The sequence below is a fragment of the Pristis pectinata genome, chromosome 1 (genome assembly GCF_009764475.1).
Source record: "Pristis pectinata isolate sPriPec2 chromosome 1, sPriPec2.1.pri, whole genome shotgun sequence".
Classification (NCBI taxonomy): domain Eukaryota; kingdom Metazoa; phylum Chordata; class Chondrichthyes; order Rhinopristiformes; family Pristidae; genus Pristis; species Pristis pectinata.
This window is the reverse complement of record NC_067405.1, coordinates 121,895,486-121,912,589: the sequence shown is the minus strand read 5'-3', so window position 1 is coordinate 121,912,589 and position 17,104 is coordinate 121,895,486. Positions and strand designations below refer to the sequence as shown.

General features: G+C 39.4%; 1 protein-coding gene across 1 annotated transcript in view; it reads right to left on the bottom strand.

Moving 5' to 3' along the window:
- The window catches only part of LOC127568054 (ribosome quality control complex subunit NEMF-like), a 73,442-nt gene that overhangs the window by 11,384 nt on the left and 44,954 nt on the right, over positions 1-17,104 (bottom strand). Inside the window, exons 19-24 of the mRNA XM_052011318.1 lie at positions 16,933-17,045; positions 15,904-15,961; positions 15,445-15,503; positions 11,862-11,982; positions 9,610-9,871; positions 7,274-7,322 (exon numbers count right to left, since the gene is read on the bottom strand). Of these exons, the coding sequence (XP_051867278.1) occupies positions 7,274-7,322; positions 9,610-9,871; positions 11,862-11,982; positions 15,445-15,503; positions 15,904-15,961; positions 16,933-17,045 (662 nt within the window). The remainder of the gene's footprint in view (positions 1-7,273; positions 7,323-9,609; positions 9,872-11,861; positions 11,983-15,444; positions 15,504-15,903; positions 15,962-16,932; positions 17,046-17,104) is intronic.

Genomic DNA, 17,104 nt, shown 5'->3' with positions numbered 1-17,104 from the left:
TGGTCGTCCACACACAAATACCTGTTTCCTTCTACAGGTCAGCAACAAAGTGAACTCCACCGGATTACTTCCAACTTCCATACATGGATTTCAGTGGCAAACACAGTTATTGTTTCTCATCCATCGATAGAGAAAACAAGCAGGCTGGTGTCTCTCTCCCTTCTCTCTCTCTCTTCTTCTTCTTCAACAACGTCATTACGTCCTTTATCTTCTATTGACGTAAGCACGCCCCACACACACATACACACACACACACTCTATCTTAAAGGGACTTTCACTGAGTCCATAACACCTCCCACCTAAAAAAAAATTTTCCCAAGAAAATTTTAACCGCGCATACAGTTAGTAATGTTAATAATTATCATGCTACACAACTACAGACTATCAGATTAGTACAGATACATGTTTCTCATTTAACATCGGGAAAGACAATCAGCAATCACATTATCTTTGCCTTTAATGTGAGTTATCATGAGATCAAACTCTTGCAAAATTAAACTCCAGTTTAACAGCCTTCTGTTCTTGTTTTTGACTCGGCTCAGAAACACCAATGGGTTATGATCGGTATACACAGTCAATGGTTTCTGAGCGGTGCAAACATATACACTGAAATGTTGCAAGGCTAAAACAAGCGACAGTAATTCTTTCTCTATGGTGGAATAATTCTTTTGATGCTCATTAAATTTCTTTGAAAAGTAAGCTACAGGATGGTCAATATCATCAAGGTCACCCTTCTGCAACAACACAGCTCCTGCAGCTTCATCACTGGCATCTACTGCTAATGAAAATGGCTTTTCAAAGTCAGGTGTTCTGAGCACAGGATCGTAGCATAAAATGGCTTTCAGCTTCTCAAATGCTTCTTGACAAGAATCTGTCCAAACAAACTTTACTCCCTTCTTCAGAAGATTAGTTAGGGGAAGAGCAATATCAGCAAAATTTTTACAAAATTTTCGATAATATCCAACCATTCCCAAAAATCTTCTAACAGTCCTCGTACCTGTGGGAATAGGGAACTCAGATATTGCTTGAACTTTTGCCTGAACAGGAGCTTGCTTGCCTTGACCTACAACATAACCAAGATACGTCACAGTGGCATGGCCAAATTCACTTTTAGCCAAGTTAACTGTAAGGTTAGCCTTGGAAAGTCTTTCAAACAACCTTTCTAACGCAGAGATGTGATCCTCCCAAGTATCATTCCCAGTCACTAAGTCGTCAATGTAGGCATCTGTATGTTTTAACCCATGAATCACTGAATTAATCATTCTTTGAAATGTTGCCGGAGCATTTTTCATTCCAAATAGCAAAACATTGTATTCATACAATCCAGAAGGGGTTACAAAGGCTGAAATCTCCCGTCCTCTATCTGTTAATGGAACACACCAGTACCCTTTTAATAGGTCAATCTTTGTAAGAAATTTTGCCTTTCCCACTCTGTCTATGCAATCATCCACCCTAGGAATAGGGTAAGCATCTGACTTTGTTACAGCATTCACTTTCCTGTAATCTGTGCAAAATCTAACAGTTCCATCAGGTTTAGGTACAATAACACAGGGCGAACTCCAATTTGAAGTAGAATGTCTAATAATATCATTTTCCAACATGTACTTTAGTTCCTGATCAACAAGTTTACTTTTTTCCACATTCATTCGATATGGGTGTTGTTTGATTGGTTTTGCATCCCCAACATCAACATCATGGGTAATTATCGATGTTCTGTTTGGAACATCTGGGAACAGATTTTTAAATTTTAAAATTAATTCTCTCATCTGTTGTTTTTGTGAAACTTGTAAATGGTCCAACTTCGTTTCAAGGTTCTCCAGGATATTTTGGTTTTTTAGTTTCGATGGAACAATATTTGGTCTAAATTGGCCTTCCTCAACATCAACATCAGGCATTCTAGAAACAACCTTTACACCATCCACCAAGGCCACAACTGAATCCCTCTCATAATAAGGTTTTAGCATGTTTACATGACAGAGTTGTGTTTTCTTGCGTCTATCTGGTGTTTTGATTATATATGTTAGATCAGTCACTCGAGATTCAATAACATAGGGTCCAGAAAAACGAGCTTGCAAGGGATTATTTTGGCTAGGGAAAAATATCAACACCTTTTGCCCCACTGCGAATGTCCTAGGCCGAGCACGTCTATCAAAATATGTCTTCATTCTTATCTGGCTTGTTTTCAAATTCTCTCTCGCTAGCTGGCAGACTCTCTCCAACCGAGTTTTAAATTTTTGGACATAGTCCAACAGACTCAAGTGAACTTCCTCATTAACCCATTGCTCTCTCAACAACTCCAAAGGTCCTCTCACCCTATGTCCAAACATAAGCTCAAAAGGACTAAATCCGATTGACTCCTGGATCGATTCTCTAACGGCAAACAAAAGTAAATGGATACCTTCGTCCCAATCCTTGGTGTTTTCAAAGCAATAAGTCTTCAGCATATTTTTGAGAGTAGAATGAAATCTCTCCAGAGCTCCTTGAGATTCTGGGTGATATGCAGATGATACAATCTGCTTTGCTCCCAGCTCATAGACTATTTGTTGAAAAATTTTTGACATAAAATTACTACCTTGATCAGATTGGATTTCTTTTGGCAAACCAAACAAGGTAAAAAATTTTACAAGAGCCTTTGACACCGTCTTGGCCTTAATATTTCTAAGGGGTATTGCCTCTGGAAATCTAGAAGTGGCACACATGATGGTTAACAAATACTGATTTCCAGTCTTAGACTTTGGTAAGGGGCCAACACAGTCCACAATCACCTTCGAAAAGGGTTCACCAAAAGCAGGAATTGGTTTCAAAGGAGCCACAGGGGGTTTTTGATTTGGTTTACCTACCATCTGACATGTGTGGCAGGTTCGACAAAACATCACCACATCTTTTCTCAAACCAGGCCAATAGAATTGTTTCAAGATCTTCCCTACAGTTTTATTCACCCCAAAATGACCACCCAAAGGCATACTATGGGCCAGGTTTAAAATCTCATCCCTATAAACTTTTGGAACAACAACCTGATGAATAACTTCCCATTCCTCAGTAACAGGAACATGAGGAGGTCTCCATTTCCTCATTAACACTCCATTTTTAACATAGTATCCAGTTGGCACTTTCTCAATCTCCTCACATGAGAGTGCTTTTTCTTTCAATTCTGTCAATTTATCGTAATCCCCATCTACATTTTTAGCCAGGCACCATCGTTCAAAACATATTCTCTTTCCATTGGCAAATTCCATATAAGTCTGATCTGCAGATTTCCTCAAGTCTCTGAATTTTTGTCTATAAGCCTCAGGGACCAATTCATAGGCCTTCAAAATAGCTTGTTTTACCTTGGTATAATCAGCTGCATCCTCAACAGACAAAGCAGAATAAGCTTTTTGAGCTTTACCTTTAATCACACTCTGTACCATAAGAGCCCATCCTTTCCTTGGCCAGTTTGAACTCACAGCAACCTTTTCAAAATGTTGGAAATACTGATCAACCTGATCTTCTTCAAACGGAGGGACTAATCGAACCTCCCTGCTGGCTGAAAAATCATCATCAGAATCAGATTCCGAACTCCTACGCTTCATTTGTAACTCATGCTGCCTCTTTTTCTCCTCGTTATCCAGCTCCATCTGCTTCATTGCTAGATCAGCCTCTATCTTCATCTGAGTTAGCTTTTGTTCGGCCTCTATCTTTAACTGGGTTTGCTCTCGTTCAGCCTCTAATTTCTTTTGTTCTCGTTCAGCTTCTAATTTATTTTGCTCTCGTTCAGCCTCTATCTTTGCCAGCTGCACCTGTGCCTCAGAAATTGCTATTTCACTGCCAGGAAACTGTTTTAACACTTCCTTCTCAAACACCTTCTTTTCCACATAATGGCCAGCTATCAATCTCTGAATATCTGCCTTTCTCATAGACTGCTTTACTTCTGTAAGGTTTAGCCTGGTAGCAATCTTTATCAAATCATCCTTTTTCGCCACCTCCAATCCCTTTTGGGTTGGTGACTCCACAAATGCCTTAATATCCATTGCTGCTGGTTTCCACACACACAAGCCAATTAAAAAGAATTTATCAGACCTCCCTCAAAATCTTTGGATTGAATCTCGAACAAATTTCGTCAATCTGGGAAACGATCCCAGATGACACTCGTTAACCTTGGGAACTATCCCGGACGAGCCCCCAATTTTGTCACGAACCAGCAACAAAAGAAACACACTGAGCATGATTTAGTGTTAAAAACTATTTTATTAATCACTACTTATGGTAATACGTAAAATAAAAGTAAAAAAAAAATGTTAGTATGTTAGAATTCAAGAATGTTAAACCTCGAACGTTAACCCCAAAACTAAACTCTTCGTGTGTGTGTGTGACAAAGTCCAAAACTTCCAGTTCCGGAATGGTTCTTAAAGTTCAGTTCCGCAAGCCATAAGGTGAAACATGAGCAAGGGCTTCTTCAACAACCACCGTTGTCTGAAGATAAGATGTAGATGTAGAAAAACATAGAGAGAGTACATACGAAATCCAAATGTTCCACGATGGAACCCAAACGACACTTCAGTGTTTACTCGGTAGTGACTTGCTCACCCTGAAAAGCATCCGAACCGTGGTCGTCCACACACAAATACCTGTTTCCTTCTACAGGTCAGCAACAAAGTGAACTCCACCGGATTACTTCCAACTTCCATACATGGATTTCAGTGGCAAACACAGTTATTGTTTCTCATCCATCGATAGAGAAAACAAGCAGGCTGGTGTCTCTCTCCCTTCTCTCTCTCTCTTCTTCTTCTTACTTCTTCAACCACCGTCATTACGTCCTTTATCTTCTATTGACGTAAGCACGCCCCACACACACATACACACACACACTCTATCTTAAAGGGACTTTCACTGAGTCCATAACAACATTTATTCAGAAAAATTAAGAGATTCCAAAAATTCTTATGTAAAGTACAAACTGGGCTAGTTGCCAACTTTAGGACATCTTCAAAATGTTTAACACCTTAAATGCAGATAAACATCCCACAGTACTTAACGAAGTGTCAAACAAAACTTGACAGTGCAGATGACCAAAAGCTTGGTCAATAAGATACATTTTGAGGGGAAAGAGAGAAGGTGAGACATTGTGGTTTTAAGAATCCCCAATCCCCCCTCCCCCCATTCAATTCAATCCAGTACAAAGCAGGAACAATCAAGTAGCCAGAACTGGAGGAGGACTTAGATCTGGGAAAGTCTTAGGGCTGGTTGAGTTTATAGTGACGGAGTGGAGCAAAGCCATGGAATGGATTTAAGAACAGAGTGAGCTCCTCCAATCTGCTCTGTTATTCAATAAAATAGAGGTTGATCTGTACCTCACTAACTTCCCACCCACTTCTCCATATCCCTGATTCCCCGTCTTCAATATTTAAGCATCCAAGACCCTTTGGAGTAGAGTTCAAAAACTTTGCAATTCTCTGAAGTAATTTCTCATTTCAATCTAGTGACCAACCTACATCCTGGGACCATGCCCCAGTTCCAGATTCTCCAGCCCATGTAAACACTCACTCGACATTTGCTCTGTCAATCTCTTTCTAAATTATATGCTTCAATGAGGTTACCTTTCACTCTTCCAAACTCCAATGATTTTAGGCCAACCTTACAGAGCATCACCTCAAACAGCAACTCCTTCATGCCAGGTAACATTTTAAAAATCTACACAGCACCACCTACAAGGCAAATATTTCTTTCCCTTGGGTATGAAAACCATACAGTGCTCTTGGATGGTACAGGAGGTTCAATCTACATCCTGTCACTATTTTATATATTAAAAAGATATGACTTTTTTTTTTAAATCCACAGTTAGGAAACAGATCATGTCATATTAATCTAGTCCACTTGAAAGTCTTCAAGTTGGCATAAAAAAGGGAAACTTTTCCCTACAGGTTTGGATGTATTTTCTTCCCTCAAAAATATTTATCATTTTCACTGGATCCAAAGATTGGAGAAGCATTGGTTTAGACATTTTACATCTTCATGAAAAGAAATTGTCCAAAGTACAGTGTTTGGAGTATTTTTTAAAAACTTAGTTTTGCCTGTGGTATGCAGACATCTGGACACTTGTTAAATGATATTTCTGCACTTCTCCAAATGCATGAAAACATTTTAGATTTTCTTTTAACTTTTGGGCTAATCTACAATCATAGAGACTCCATTTTTGGCACTTCTATCAATAACAGTGACCTGAATTTTGTGGTCAGAATATAAGAGGATGGTACTTGCAGTTAACCTCAAAAAAAAAGCTGGCAATCAAGATTTAGCAATCTGTAAGCATGGATTTGTTTATTCCACTGTGACTTTGAATCAGCTGCCAGCCCTAGTGGCCAGCAACAATGTCGGCATCAAGCAGGAAAACTGGAGGAAAAGACTGAAGAAATTTCACTGAAAGCAAAACAGGAAGTATAAACCAAGCATAACAATTCATAATTTAATGACTGTATAAAAAATGAAATAGAGACTAGAATATAAACATGGGATTAAGGGAGAAGCCAAAATATAATGATCTTTAAAAATGATTAATAAAATTATGATTTTAAAAATCATTCAATGTTTAGAAGTGAGTCTGAAAGAATGAGATTCCACACACAATCCTAGAGAGTTTGTTCACCAGTAACTCTGACTCAGTTATGTTATTAAATATTTGTTACTCCAGATCTGTGAAGCTTAATACTTTCATTCTATCTATTCTATTCTACTATCAGAAATAGTATATAAAAATAGTTGCATATAAATCACTGATTCTGCATTAGTTGTATCTATAACAGCAGTCTCTTTATGGGAGCGAGGTATTGCTGACAGCAACCTCTGGCTTAATATGTAACTGCATATATGCAGGAGATTAATGCTTTACTCAGTAATGAAGGCCATTGTTAAGACTGCAAATTCTAGGTCACTGTTTCTGAGTTGGGTTAGTTGCCTATGCCTTAGAAATGTAACCACCTCCTCAAAAGAGCACCAGAAATAATTCCACATTACCTAAATCAGTATTGTTGAAACCCATGTGAATGAAGTTTCCAATTAGATACTAATTAGCATAATGTGTAAACACTTTTTAATCTGACCAAAAGAACAAATCCAATTCACTTAAAACAGGCACATGTGTCCCAATCAGAGAATTGTTGGGGGTCAAATTCTTGTCCCAGTGGTGAAAAAATAACATTACCACTCACTGGAATACTCAAATGCAAGGAAAAAGGACTTGAAAAGAAGATGTTCCTAAATTTTATGTTAAAGATATAAAGATATATTCTATCCTTACCTCTGCAATCTGTTCTTCTTTAGAAGATGCACTATGTACCTGCAAAGATCTGTTGAAAAATAAGATTTAGGATTGAGTTTCAATATTAAGATTAATTTCATCAGTATGACTTTGTAATAGGCCTTTTTTTTATTTAACCATTTTCCTGGCAAGGCCAGTACTTAATACCTAAATACACTCAAAAAGACAGTAGCAAGCTGCCTCCTTGAACTGCTGCACTCCTCCTAGTGAATGCAGTTCCAGAGCACTATTGGGAATGGAGTTCTAGAATGTAGATCCAGTGACAAGGAAGGACCAATGTCCTTGTATGGATTGTGTGTGACTTGAACAAGAACCTGCAATTGATTCTGTTCCCATGCACCTCTGCCTCTCCCTGTTAGGTGGAAGTGATCCCAGATCTGGAATGTGTGGTCAGAGAAGCCCGAGTGCATTATTGCAGTGCATTTTATAGATGGTACACACCAGTGATTTGACAAGTTCCCATGTGGTAGGCACGTCCAGAAGGTTAAGGCACATGGAATCCAAGGTGAGCAGGCTATCTGGATCCAAAGTCGGTTTGGTGATATAAGGCAGAGGGCAGTGGTGGAAGGATGCTTTTTCTGACTGGAAGTCTGTGACAGTGGTGTACTACAGGAATCGATGCTTGGACCCCCGTTGTTTGCGATATATATCCTAATGACTTGGATATGAATGTAGGAGGTATGATTAGTAAGCTTGCAGATGACTTGAAATTTAGTGGTGTTGTGGATAGCGAGGAAGTCGTCTAAGCCTACAGCACGATACACATCAGATGGAAAGCTGGCCAGAGCGCTGGCAGATGGAATTTAATCCCAACAGGTATGAAATGATGCATTTTGGAAAGCCAAAATGGGGTTGGATGTATACAGAAAATGGTAGGGCACTAAGGAACATTGATGAATAGAGGGACCTTGTGATTCAACTCCATTATTCCTTGAAAGTGGCAGCACGGGTAGATAGGGTGGTGAAGAAGGCATATGGCATGCTTGCCTGTCATCAGGGCATTAAATATAAAAGTTGGGATGTTATGTCATAGCTTTACAACGCAATGGTTAGACTGAAGTATTGTTTGGTCGCCACAATATAGGAAGAATGTGGTTGTGTTGGAGAGAGTGCAGAATAGATTCACCAGGATGTTTTCTGAATTGGAGGACTTGAGTTAGGGGGAGCGATTGGATAGGCTGGGATGGTTCCCCTGGAGTGAAGGAGGCTGAGAAATGATCTGATAGAGGTACATAAAATTATAAGAGACATATGTAGGTAGTCAGAATCTATTCCCCATGGCAGGGGTATCAAAAATAAATAGACATAGGTTTAAGGTGAGAGGAAGAAGTTCTAACGGGGAATTAAGGGAAATTTTTTCCTCACTCACAGAGAATGGTTGATATCTGGAACTCACTGCCAGAGAAGCTGTAAAGCTATTTTAAACTGTATAGGCGACTGTCCTTCAAAAGGGACTTTTAAGAGACTCTTAGACAGACACATGAATGATAGAAAAATAGGGAGCTATGTGGGAGGGAAGGGTTAGATAGATCTTAGAGCAGGATAAAATGTCAGCACAACATTGTGGGCTGAAGGGCCTGTACTGTGCTGTACTGTTCTATGTTCTAAAAGTTGATTTTTGTTCATCACACCAAAACTGTCTCTTTTGAAGTTTACATGATGCCTTTCATATAAAACAAAATCCAAGTATTTCTCAGGAGATGAAAGGTATGAGTGGTATAAAGGGGAAGAAGTTCAACCACTAAACTGGAACTTGCATGGAAGGGAAGTGACCAAAAGCATGGTTGAAAAAAATAGATATTTAACTGGGAAACAAATAGAATATATAAGAAAATAATTCCAGGACCAATGCAGAGAGTCCTTGATTTCAGAATGTAATAACTGAAGGTTCTGCCTCAATGTGGTGACCTGACCAGGTATCCCCAGCCCAGGATTGCTCAAAGTGGAGAAGGAGCATTCAGGATGGTATTGAGGACCTTGAGTCCAGGCTTCCGAAAGAAGAGGATCACCTCACAAACTATGCACCCGCCCAGGCAGGCATTTCCTGCCTCATCTGTGATGGATCTGCAATTCCACAATGAGCTCTTCAGTTACCTCAGAACCCACAAAACTGGAATAGAAGTCATAGTCAAACCCAAGGGACCGTCCAAGAAGGAAGAGGAATTGACCCATAATACCTTTCACCATTCATCAAGAATGACTGAAGGGAGCACTCACAGTTCATCGTGTTAAACAAAAAGCCGATTTACAAAAATTGTCAATAAAGAGAAACGTAACTAGCATTGTAACCTAGAAATAATCTAAATAAAAGTTACCTCTTTGACTGAAGATGTGACAGATCAATAGCTGTATCAGGATAACTAAATTCTACATTTTCTTCTTCACTTTGATTTTCCTCAATATTTTGAGTTTCATCAGAATCTTCCAAATCAGCTTCCTCTTGTAGAGTGTTTGATTCACCTCCAGCATTGTCCTCATGACCCTCTGCATCTCCTTGCATCTCTTCACATTGGTTTTCAACTTCAATACCAGTCTTGTTATCTTCATCACTGCTGCTCTCACCATTGTCTGACTCAGCTTAACAAAATAATTTATTAAAAATCATAAATTAGACATTTAAAAACCATATTTTGAGAAACTAAAAGCAAGATTAAAATATACTTTCTATAGCTATGTGTAACAGATAATCCGCAAAAAAAAACATTATCTACCACAGGTATATAACAGTTATGCCATATTCTTAAGTTCTACAGTGTCTGGATAAAGCAGTAATGTTTGTGTTCCTGCTTTGGGGCTATTGACTGTTTATTTCCCTTTCATTCAACACAACAACTATCATTCAGCAAACGAAGGTTATTCTTTGCTGTTTCCTTTAGTCTGTGACAAACCACAGTGAAACTCTTAGTCTAAGGATCAGGAAAGACTGGATGAATGACTGCAACAGAACCTTCTGTGGCACCAATGGACTAACAGTGTAAAGCATGTGCACAGGTCATCAAGTTGTTAAATGGAGACATAAGAGACTGCAGATGCTGGAATCTGGAGCAACAAATAATCTGTTGGAGGAACTCAGCGGGTCAATCAGCATGTGTGGCGGGGGGGGGGGGGGGGGGGGGGGAAGCGGTGGTGGGGGGAAGAACTGTTAATGTTTCAGGTCAAAACCCTGCATCAATTCAGGACTGATGCAGGCTTTTGACCTGAAATGTCGACAATTCCTTTCCCCTCACAAATGCTGCTTGACCCGCTAAGTTCCTCCATCCAACTGTTTGTGATCAAGTGTTAAAGTTGCAGATGGCTTAACCAATGGTGGCTTGTCCTACAGTACAAGCTTACCAAGGTATCCTAGATCCAAGACTGCATCATTAAGCAATTTCTTCAGAGAAAGTCCTTTTACCCTACAAGCGGGTCAACAAATAGACATCATAGCTCTGTGTTGGTTAGTCTTAAGCTCTTAACTTTCATGGCAAATCCTCCAAGCTGAGGCTTCAACTTACACCAGTGCACCATTTGTCATGTTGGGAAATTATATTCCAATTTTATATCCACATTTCCAGCATTCATTCTTTCAACAACCTACTCCCTGACATTGTTCTTATCTACAGAAAGTTCTTAACTTTCAAAAAAGATAGTCTTTCTAACAGAACTTCAAAACTGCATTCTCAATTCCGTGTCAGCAGCAAGATAATTTTTAATGAGGTAAGCCTGTCTTTAAGGGCATTAAATACCATGCATTCTATGATCAGTATCATGAGTTGATACTTAAAAGTATGAAAAAAACTCAGTTGTAAAGGACAACCAAATGAATTTGCTCTAAGAAGTTTCTTAAAGGGATATAATTTGATTTTAACCAATTGTTTGTTTTACCTTACCCAACAATGTGTTTAAAGCCAAATGGAGAATGGATTACCCTATTATTTGCTGGTTGGGAAACAGTAAAACACATGAAAATATAGAGCCACTTAATTAAATGTGCCTTCACCTTGTGTTGTAATATCCTTTCCTCCTTCAACAGATGCATAGTCACTATGAAGAATTCTGCACAAAACATAAACTGCAGTGGTGCTGCAGTCAGTGCTGCTTCTTCACAGCTCCATCCATCCAAGGTTCAATCCTAACCTCCTGTGCCATCTGTGTAAAGTTGCACATTCTCCCTGTGACTATGTGGGTTTTTCCCAGTTGCTCTGGTTTCCTCCCACATCCCAAAGACCTGCTGGCTGGTAGGTCAATTGGCCACTGTAGGTAGGTGGTAGGAGGAACAGGGTGGAGTTGATGGGTAAGTGAGAGAATAGGTTATAGTGAAATGTGAGGGAATGAGACTGACAGGATTCCTCTGAGAGCCAGTGTGGACTCAATGAGCCAAACAGTCTCTTGCTATATCAGGATGCTATGAAATGCGTTGTTCCCCCACAAAGAGACTACATTTAACAGAAAAACCTTAGTTCCTTTACAATCAAAATACTAGACAAATACAACTTTAGGCTGGAACAAAGTTGCATTGGGCAAACACTCTCCAGTAATTCTTCAGAACCTATTGTAATCTAATTCTGTATGTCATTTCATGCATTACCTAAAGGAACTGTATCCTCAGAATAAAGGTCAGAAGTGCTGCTGGTTACTGTCTCCATGTCTTCATCCTGCACTTTAACCTTCCTCTCACCTACGTGCCTCCAAACACATTGCTCATCAACCTAAGTACAAACAAACCACAGAATCTTTGTAACCAGGTTGAGAAATAGTAATAGTAATGCTAAATTTATAACAGTAAATACACAAACTTCTACAAAATAAGATGAATTTAACCTTCATTGGCAGCATCTCTAATTATCAGTAAACAAACAGTGGGAATTCTGGGATCCTGACAAAGATAGAATGAATTTGATCTCTTTTTGCTGATTGTAAGGGTCCAAGATAGTTAATCTCAACCCAATCCTATTAGAGGTGGATTTCCACCACAAAACTGCCTCTAATTTCCTCCAACAAAATACTAGTGAAGTCATCAACATCCATCCCTGTCACAATGTTTGTTCCCTAACCACTGACGCTCTCTCTCTCCCCCTCCGTCTAAAACCGAACCAGGCTGTTCTCAGCCTTGGTTCATAGGTGACCCAAGTCAAGTTCCAGACTCAATTATTGCCATCTCTGTAACAATGCTCACTCTGCCCCTGCCTCAGTTTATCAGCTGCCAGAACCTTCATCCACACTTCTGTTATCTCCTGGCTTTTAATCCTCACTCTCCATAAACTTGGTTATTGAAAACTCTGCTGCCCACCCGACATCAAGTTTTTCACGAATCTCCTCAGGACTTGCAGATCTTTATCGGCTCCTTGGTTAAGCAACACCTCAGTCCTCACCTCGTTGTTAAATTGCTCCATTGTCTCTCACCCCTTTCTAATCTCCTCCTCCAGCTCAAAATCCTTCAAGATATCTGGATATGTTCAATTTCAGTTTCCCAGATGCAATGAAATTCAGTCCTTCAGATAATCCCCTAAATTCTGTAATTATTTGCTCAAATTTCTCCACTTCTCTGCCTCTTTATCCTCCTTTAAAACAATCTTTACAAGCTACCTCATTGACCAAAAATATCTCCTTTTAAGGCTCAGCTCCTATGAAGTGCCTTGAGGCTTTTGTGCTATTTTAAAGGTAGCAAATTAACAGCTGAAACTAATTTGGCACAATGGTAATTTCACTCTAGAAAGGCCACTTGGATGCCTGTGGTGGGATATGGATAAATGATGCTGGTGAGATTGGCATTAAATTACAAAAAAACAAAGCCAATTAAAACTAATTACAAAGAAAATTCAAAACATTTCAAACTGTGTAATGGCTCATTAAAATACATTAATACAAGCTTGCAAATAGGACTTATAAAGCAGTATTACACAAATAGAAAAGCAATAATTTCAACCAACCATTACACTATTTACACACTGTGCTTGAAGAGTTAGAGGAGAAGATTGTTCTCTTTTTAAGTTCTTGTTGCTTTATTCTACACATCAAAGAACCTGAACCTCCCATTTCAAATAACATTATACAAATACAGCAGGTCAGGCAGCATTGGTGGAAAGAGAAACAGAGCTAACATTTCAGGTCAAAGAACTGGTCATCAGAGCTGGGAAAGAGAGATATCAAGTTAGTTTGAAATTGCAGAGAAGCTGGGGGAGGGACGGTTAGGATAATGGGAATACAGGATAATGATTGGGTGAGGTCTGGGCTGTCTTGGGAATAAGTTGTGGAGGTCATTGTTATTGGTATTGGTTTATTATTGTCACTTGTACCGAGATACAGTGAAAAACTTGTCTTACAAACCGATCGTACAGGTCAATTCATTACACAGTGTAGATACATTGAGTTTGTACAGAGTGCATTGATGTAGTACAGGTAAAAACAATTACAGTACAGAGTAAAGTGTCACAGCTACAGAGAAAGTGCAGTGCAATAAGGTGCGAGGTCACAAGAAGGTAGGTCGTGAGGCCGTAATCCATCTCACTGTATAAGGGAACCGTTCAATAGTCTTATCACAGTGGGGTAGAAGCTGTCCTTAAGTCTGGTGGTACATGCCCTCAGGCTCCTGTATCTTCTACCCGATGGAAGAGGAGAGAAGAGAGAATGTCCCAGGTGGGTGGGGTCTTTGATTATGCTGGCTGCTTCACCGAGACAACGGGAGGTAAAGATAGAGTCCAAGGAAGGGAGGCTGGTGTCCGTGATGCGCTGGGCTGCGTCCACAACTCTCTGCAGTTTCTTGCGGTCCTGGGCAGAGCAGTTGCCGTACCAAGCCGTGATACATCCAAATAGGATGCTTTCTATGGTGCATCAGTAAAAGTTGGGAGAGTCAAAGGGGGACAAACCAAATTTCTTTAGCCTTCTGAGGCACTGGTGAGCTTTCTTGGCCGTGGCATCTACGTGATTTGACCAGGACAGGTTGTTGGTGATGTTCACTCCCAGGAACTTGAAGCTCTCAACCCTCTCGACCTCAGCACCATTGATGTAGACAGGTGCATGTACACCGCCCCCTTTCCTGAAGTCAATGACCAGCTCTTTTGTTTTGTTGACATTGAGGGAAAGGTTGTTGTCATGACACCATTCCACTAAGCTCTCTATCTCCTTCCTGTACTCTGACTCATCGCTGTTTAAGATACGGCCTACAACAGTAGTATCATCTGCAAACTTGTACATGGAGTTAGTGCAGAATCTGGCCACACAGTCATGAGCGTATAGAGAGTAGGGTAGAGGGCTGAGGACGCAGCCTTCACCAGAGAGGGAAAAAAGGAACAAAAACTGAGATGAGGACAGTTGGAGAGTGTGAACACGAAGGACAGGGAAAAGGTGCAAAATGCAGGACCATAGGACAAGCCCACTGGATCAGAGGAGAGAAAAACTGACCCAATATCACAGATGGATCAACTTAAAGTAAGACTGACAGTTCTGACACAGACAGACAGGAAATAGAGTTACTCAAAAAACTGCAAAATTCAATATTGAATCCTGCAGGTTGCAATGTTTCCAGGTGGATGATGAGATGCTGTTCCTCAAGTTTACACTGGACATCATTGTAACAGTGCAGGAGGCCATAGACAGTGTCTGAGTGAGAGTGGGATGGAAAATTTAAGTGAAAGGTACCAGGGAGCTCCAAACTGGCCCTGCAGAAAGAACACAGGTGCTCTGCAAAGCTGTCATCCAATCTGTTTCTAACAGCCCTCATCTCAGAGCATTTGTTCCATTTTTTTCTCTAACTGCCCCCATAAACTCATTGACTGGATGAATTCTACTGCTTATCCCCATGGAAACCCTGGCCTCACCCTATTAGCTATTCCCTTTGTTGTATCCATCCTCTCCCCAATTCTCTGCAATTTAAACCTAACTTGTTTTCTCTCTTTTCTAATTCTGATGAAGGATCTTCAACCTGAAACATTAAAGTTGAAACATTAAGGTTTTTCTTTCCAAAGATGCTCCCCGACCCGCTGAGTGCTTCCAGCATTTTTTGTTTTTATTTCAAATTTCTAACATCTGCAATTTTTTAAAAATCCTCTTAGAAAGTACACTCCTCGTAATGTGACCTGCCATAATATTTTGTGGTTGTCAAAGGTAGTTAGGAGATCTTGATATTACAGTTTCATTTCATCCCAAATTACTGGTGAGTATTAATATACTACCTTAAATAGAAAGCCAAATCCCATCATAAGGTAAGAAGGTGGGAGGTAGTTCTTTTTACCTGAAAGTATGAAAGTTAAGAACATTAGACCTGCACTGTTTGTGAGATCAAAATAATGAAAAAAAACTGCAATAACATTGCTCAATAGAACATCAAGCCCAATAAAATAGACGCAAGTTAATGAAAAAAAATCTTTTATCAAGATGTTCTAGCTGTGTGGAGATAATAGTCTACCTGGTCTTTGCCTTCACACAGCTACCAGAAAAAAGGGATCAATAATGTTATGAAGTACCTTCTTTTCCACAGCTGAAGATTTATGTATAAAAATAGGACTTGGAGCTCAAGAATGTTGGGGCAACTCAACTGCTGAAAACTTAAAATACTCATATTACATTGTGATCAAAAGATGTCAAATTATCAATTCAACAATTAAGATGAATGACTCTAACAAACGTCTTACCTCTGATCATGAAACTTCCTGTGGTCAGGTACTCTCCTGTAGGTGCTGTTTTTGATACCTGAAGGTTTAAAAATGACACATCATGATTTGTTTTTCCTTACTTTAAAACAGTCTGAAATAAAGAATATGATCCATTCTCCAATGATACCACCAATTACTGGAGACCAGTTTATGCCCATAGTTACCTATCAATGAATTACCAATTACAGCCATAATATTCTGCGCAAATGGCAGGCAGAAGGAGAACTGGGAGAAAGTAAATCTGATGCATCTTCTGGTGTTCAAACATTCACACTGTAGCAGGACACATGCATGTAATTTGTGCCAGAAAATATACTGTGGCACTGATGGAATAAAATCTAAAACAAAATACTGAAAAATAATTTCTTAAAGGCAACATAGAGCATAACCAGAATAAATTGTAGATTTTCATGTTCGTCCTCTGGCTCATAAAATGGCAGAGTGAATTATTTATTTCCATTCCGTTAATTTCAATAGGTAGATGACCTTTTCTGTCAGATCACAATCCTGATAATAAAAATGAAAATCTACCCCACAATATTTAAAGTAACATGTAAGTATTAGCACATTTTTCATTTTGATGACCCAGTCCAGAGACTTTAAACAAAAATCTAACATGGCACACCAGTGCAACAATACGGAATTGTTGCATTTTTGGAGACATAATCTTTCAGATGAGACATTAAACCATAACCCCATTTTAAGCAGATAATAAGATCACAATTTGGAGGAGACCAGGGGAGATTTCCCTGCTACCCTCAAACAGAATATCTGTTCACATCACATTGCTCTTTGTATGCATATTGTCTAATACACTTCAAACATTTCTCTTTGTCCTTGAAATGTTTTTGGGATGTCCTGAAGTCATGAAAGATGCTACATAATTACATTTTTTCATAGCAATCAAAACGTTAGTTGTGATTTTTAAACAACAAATCATCTAAGGAACATCTAATTTGAGTATTCTGCAGTGTAACACTATGAAAGAAATCCACAATAGCCAATTACCTGATTATGATGAACCCACCAAGCACTAGTAATTACACGTGCATCCCAAGCAGCACTATAACAAACTGCCATTGTGCCAGCTTCCGTCAATGTACGTGGAGGAACTGCCTCCCCTACAAATAAAGAATAAAGCTTATGTGAGAAAAGAATAAAACTAACAGATATCCAAGTT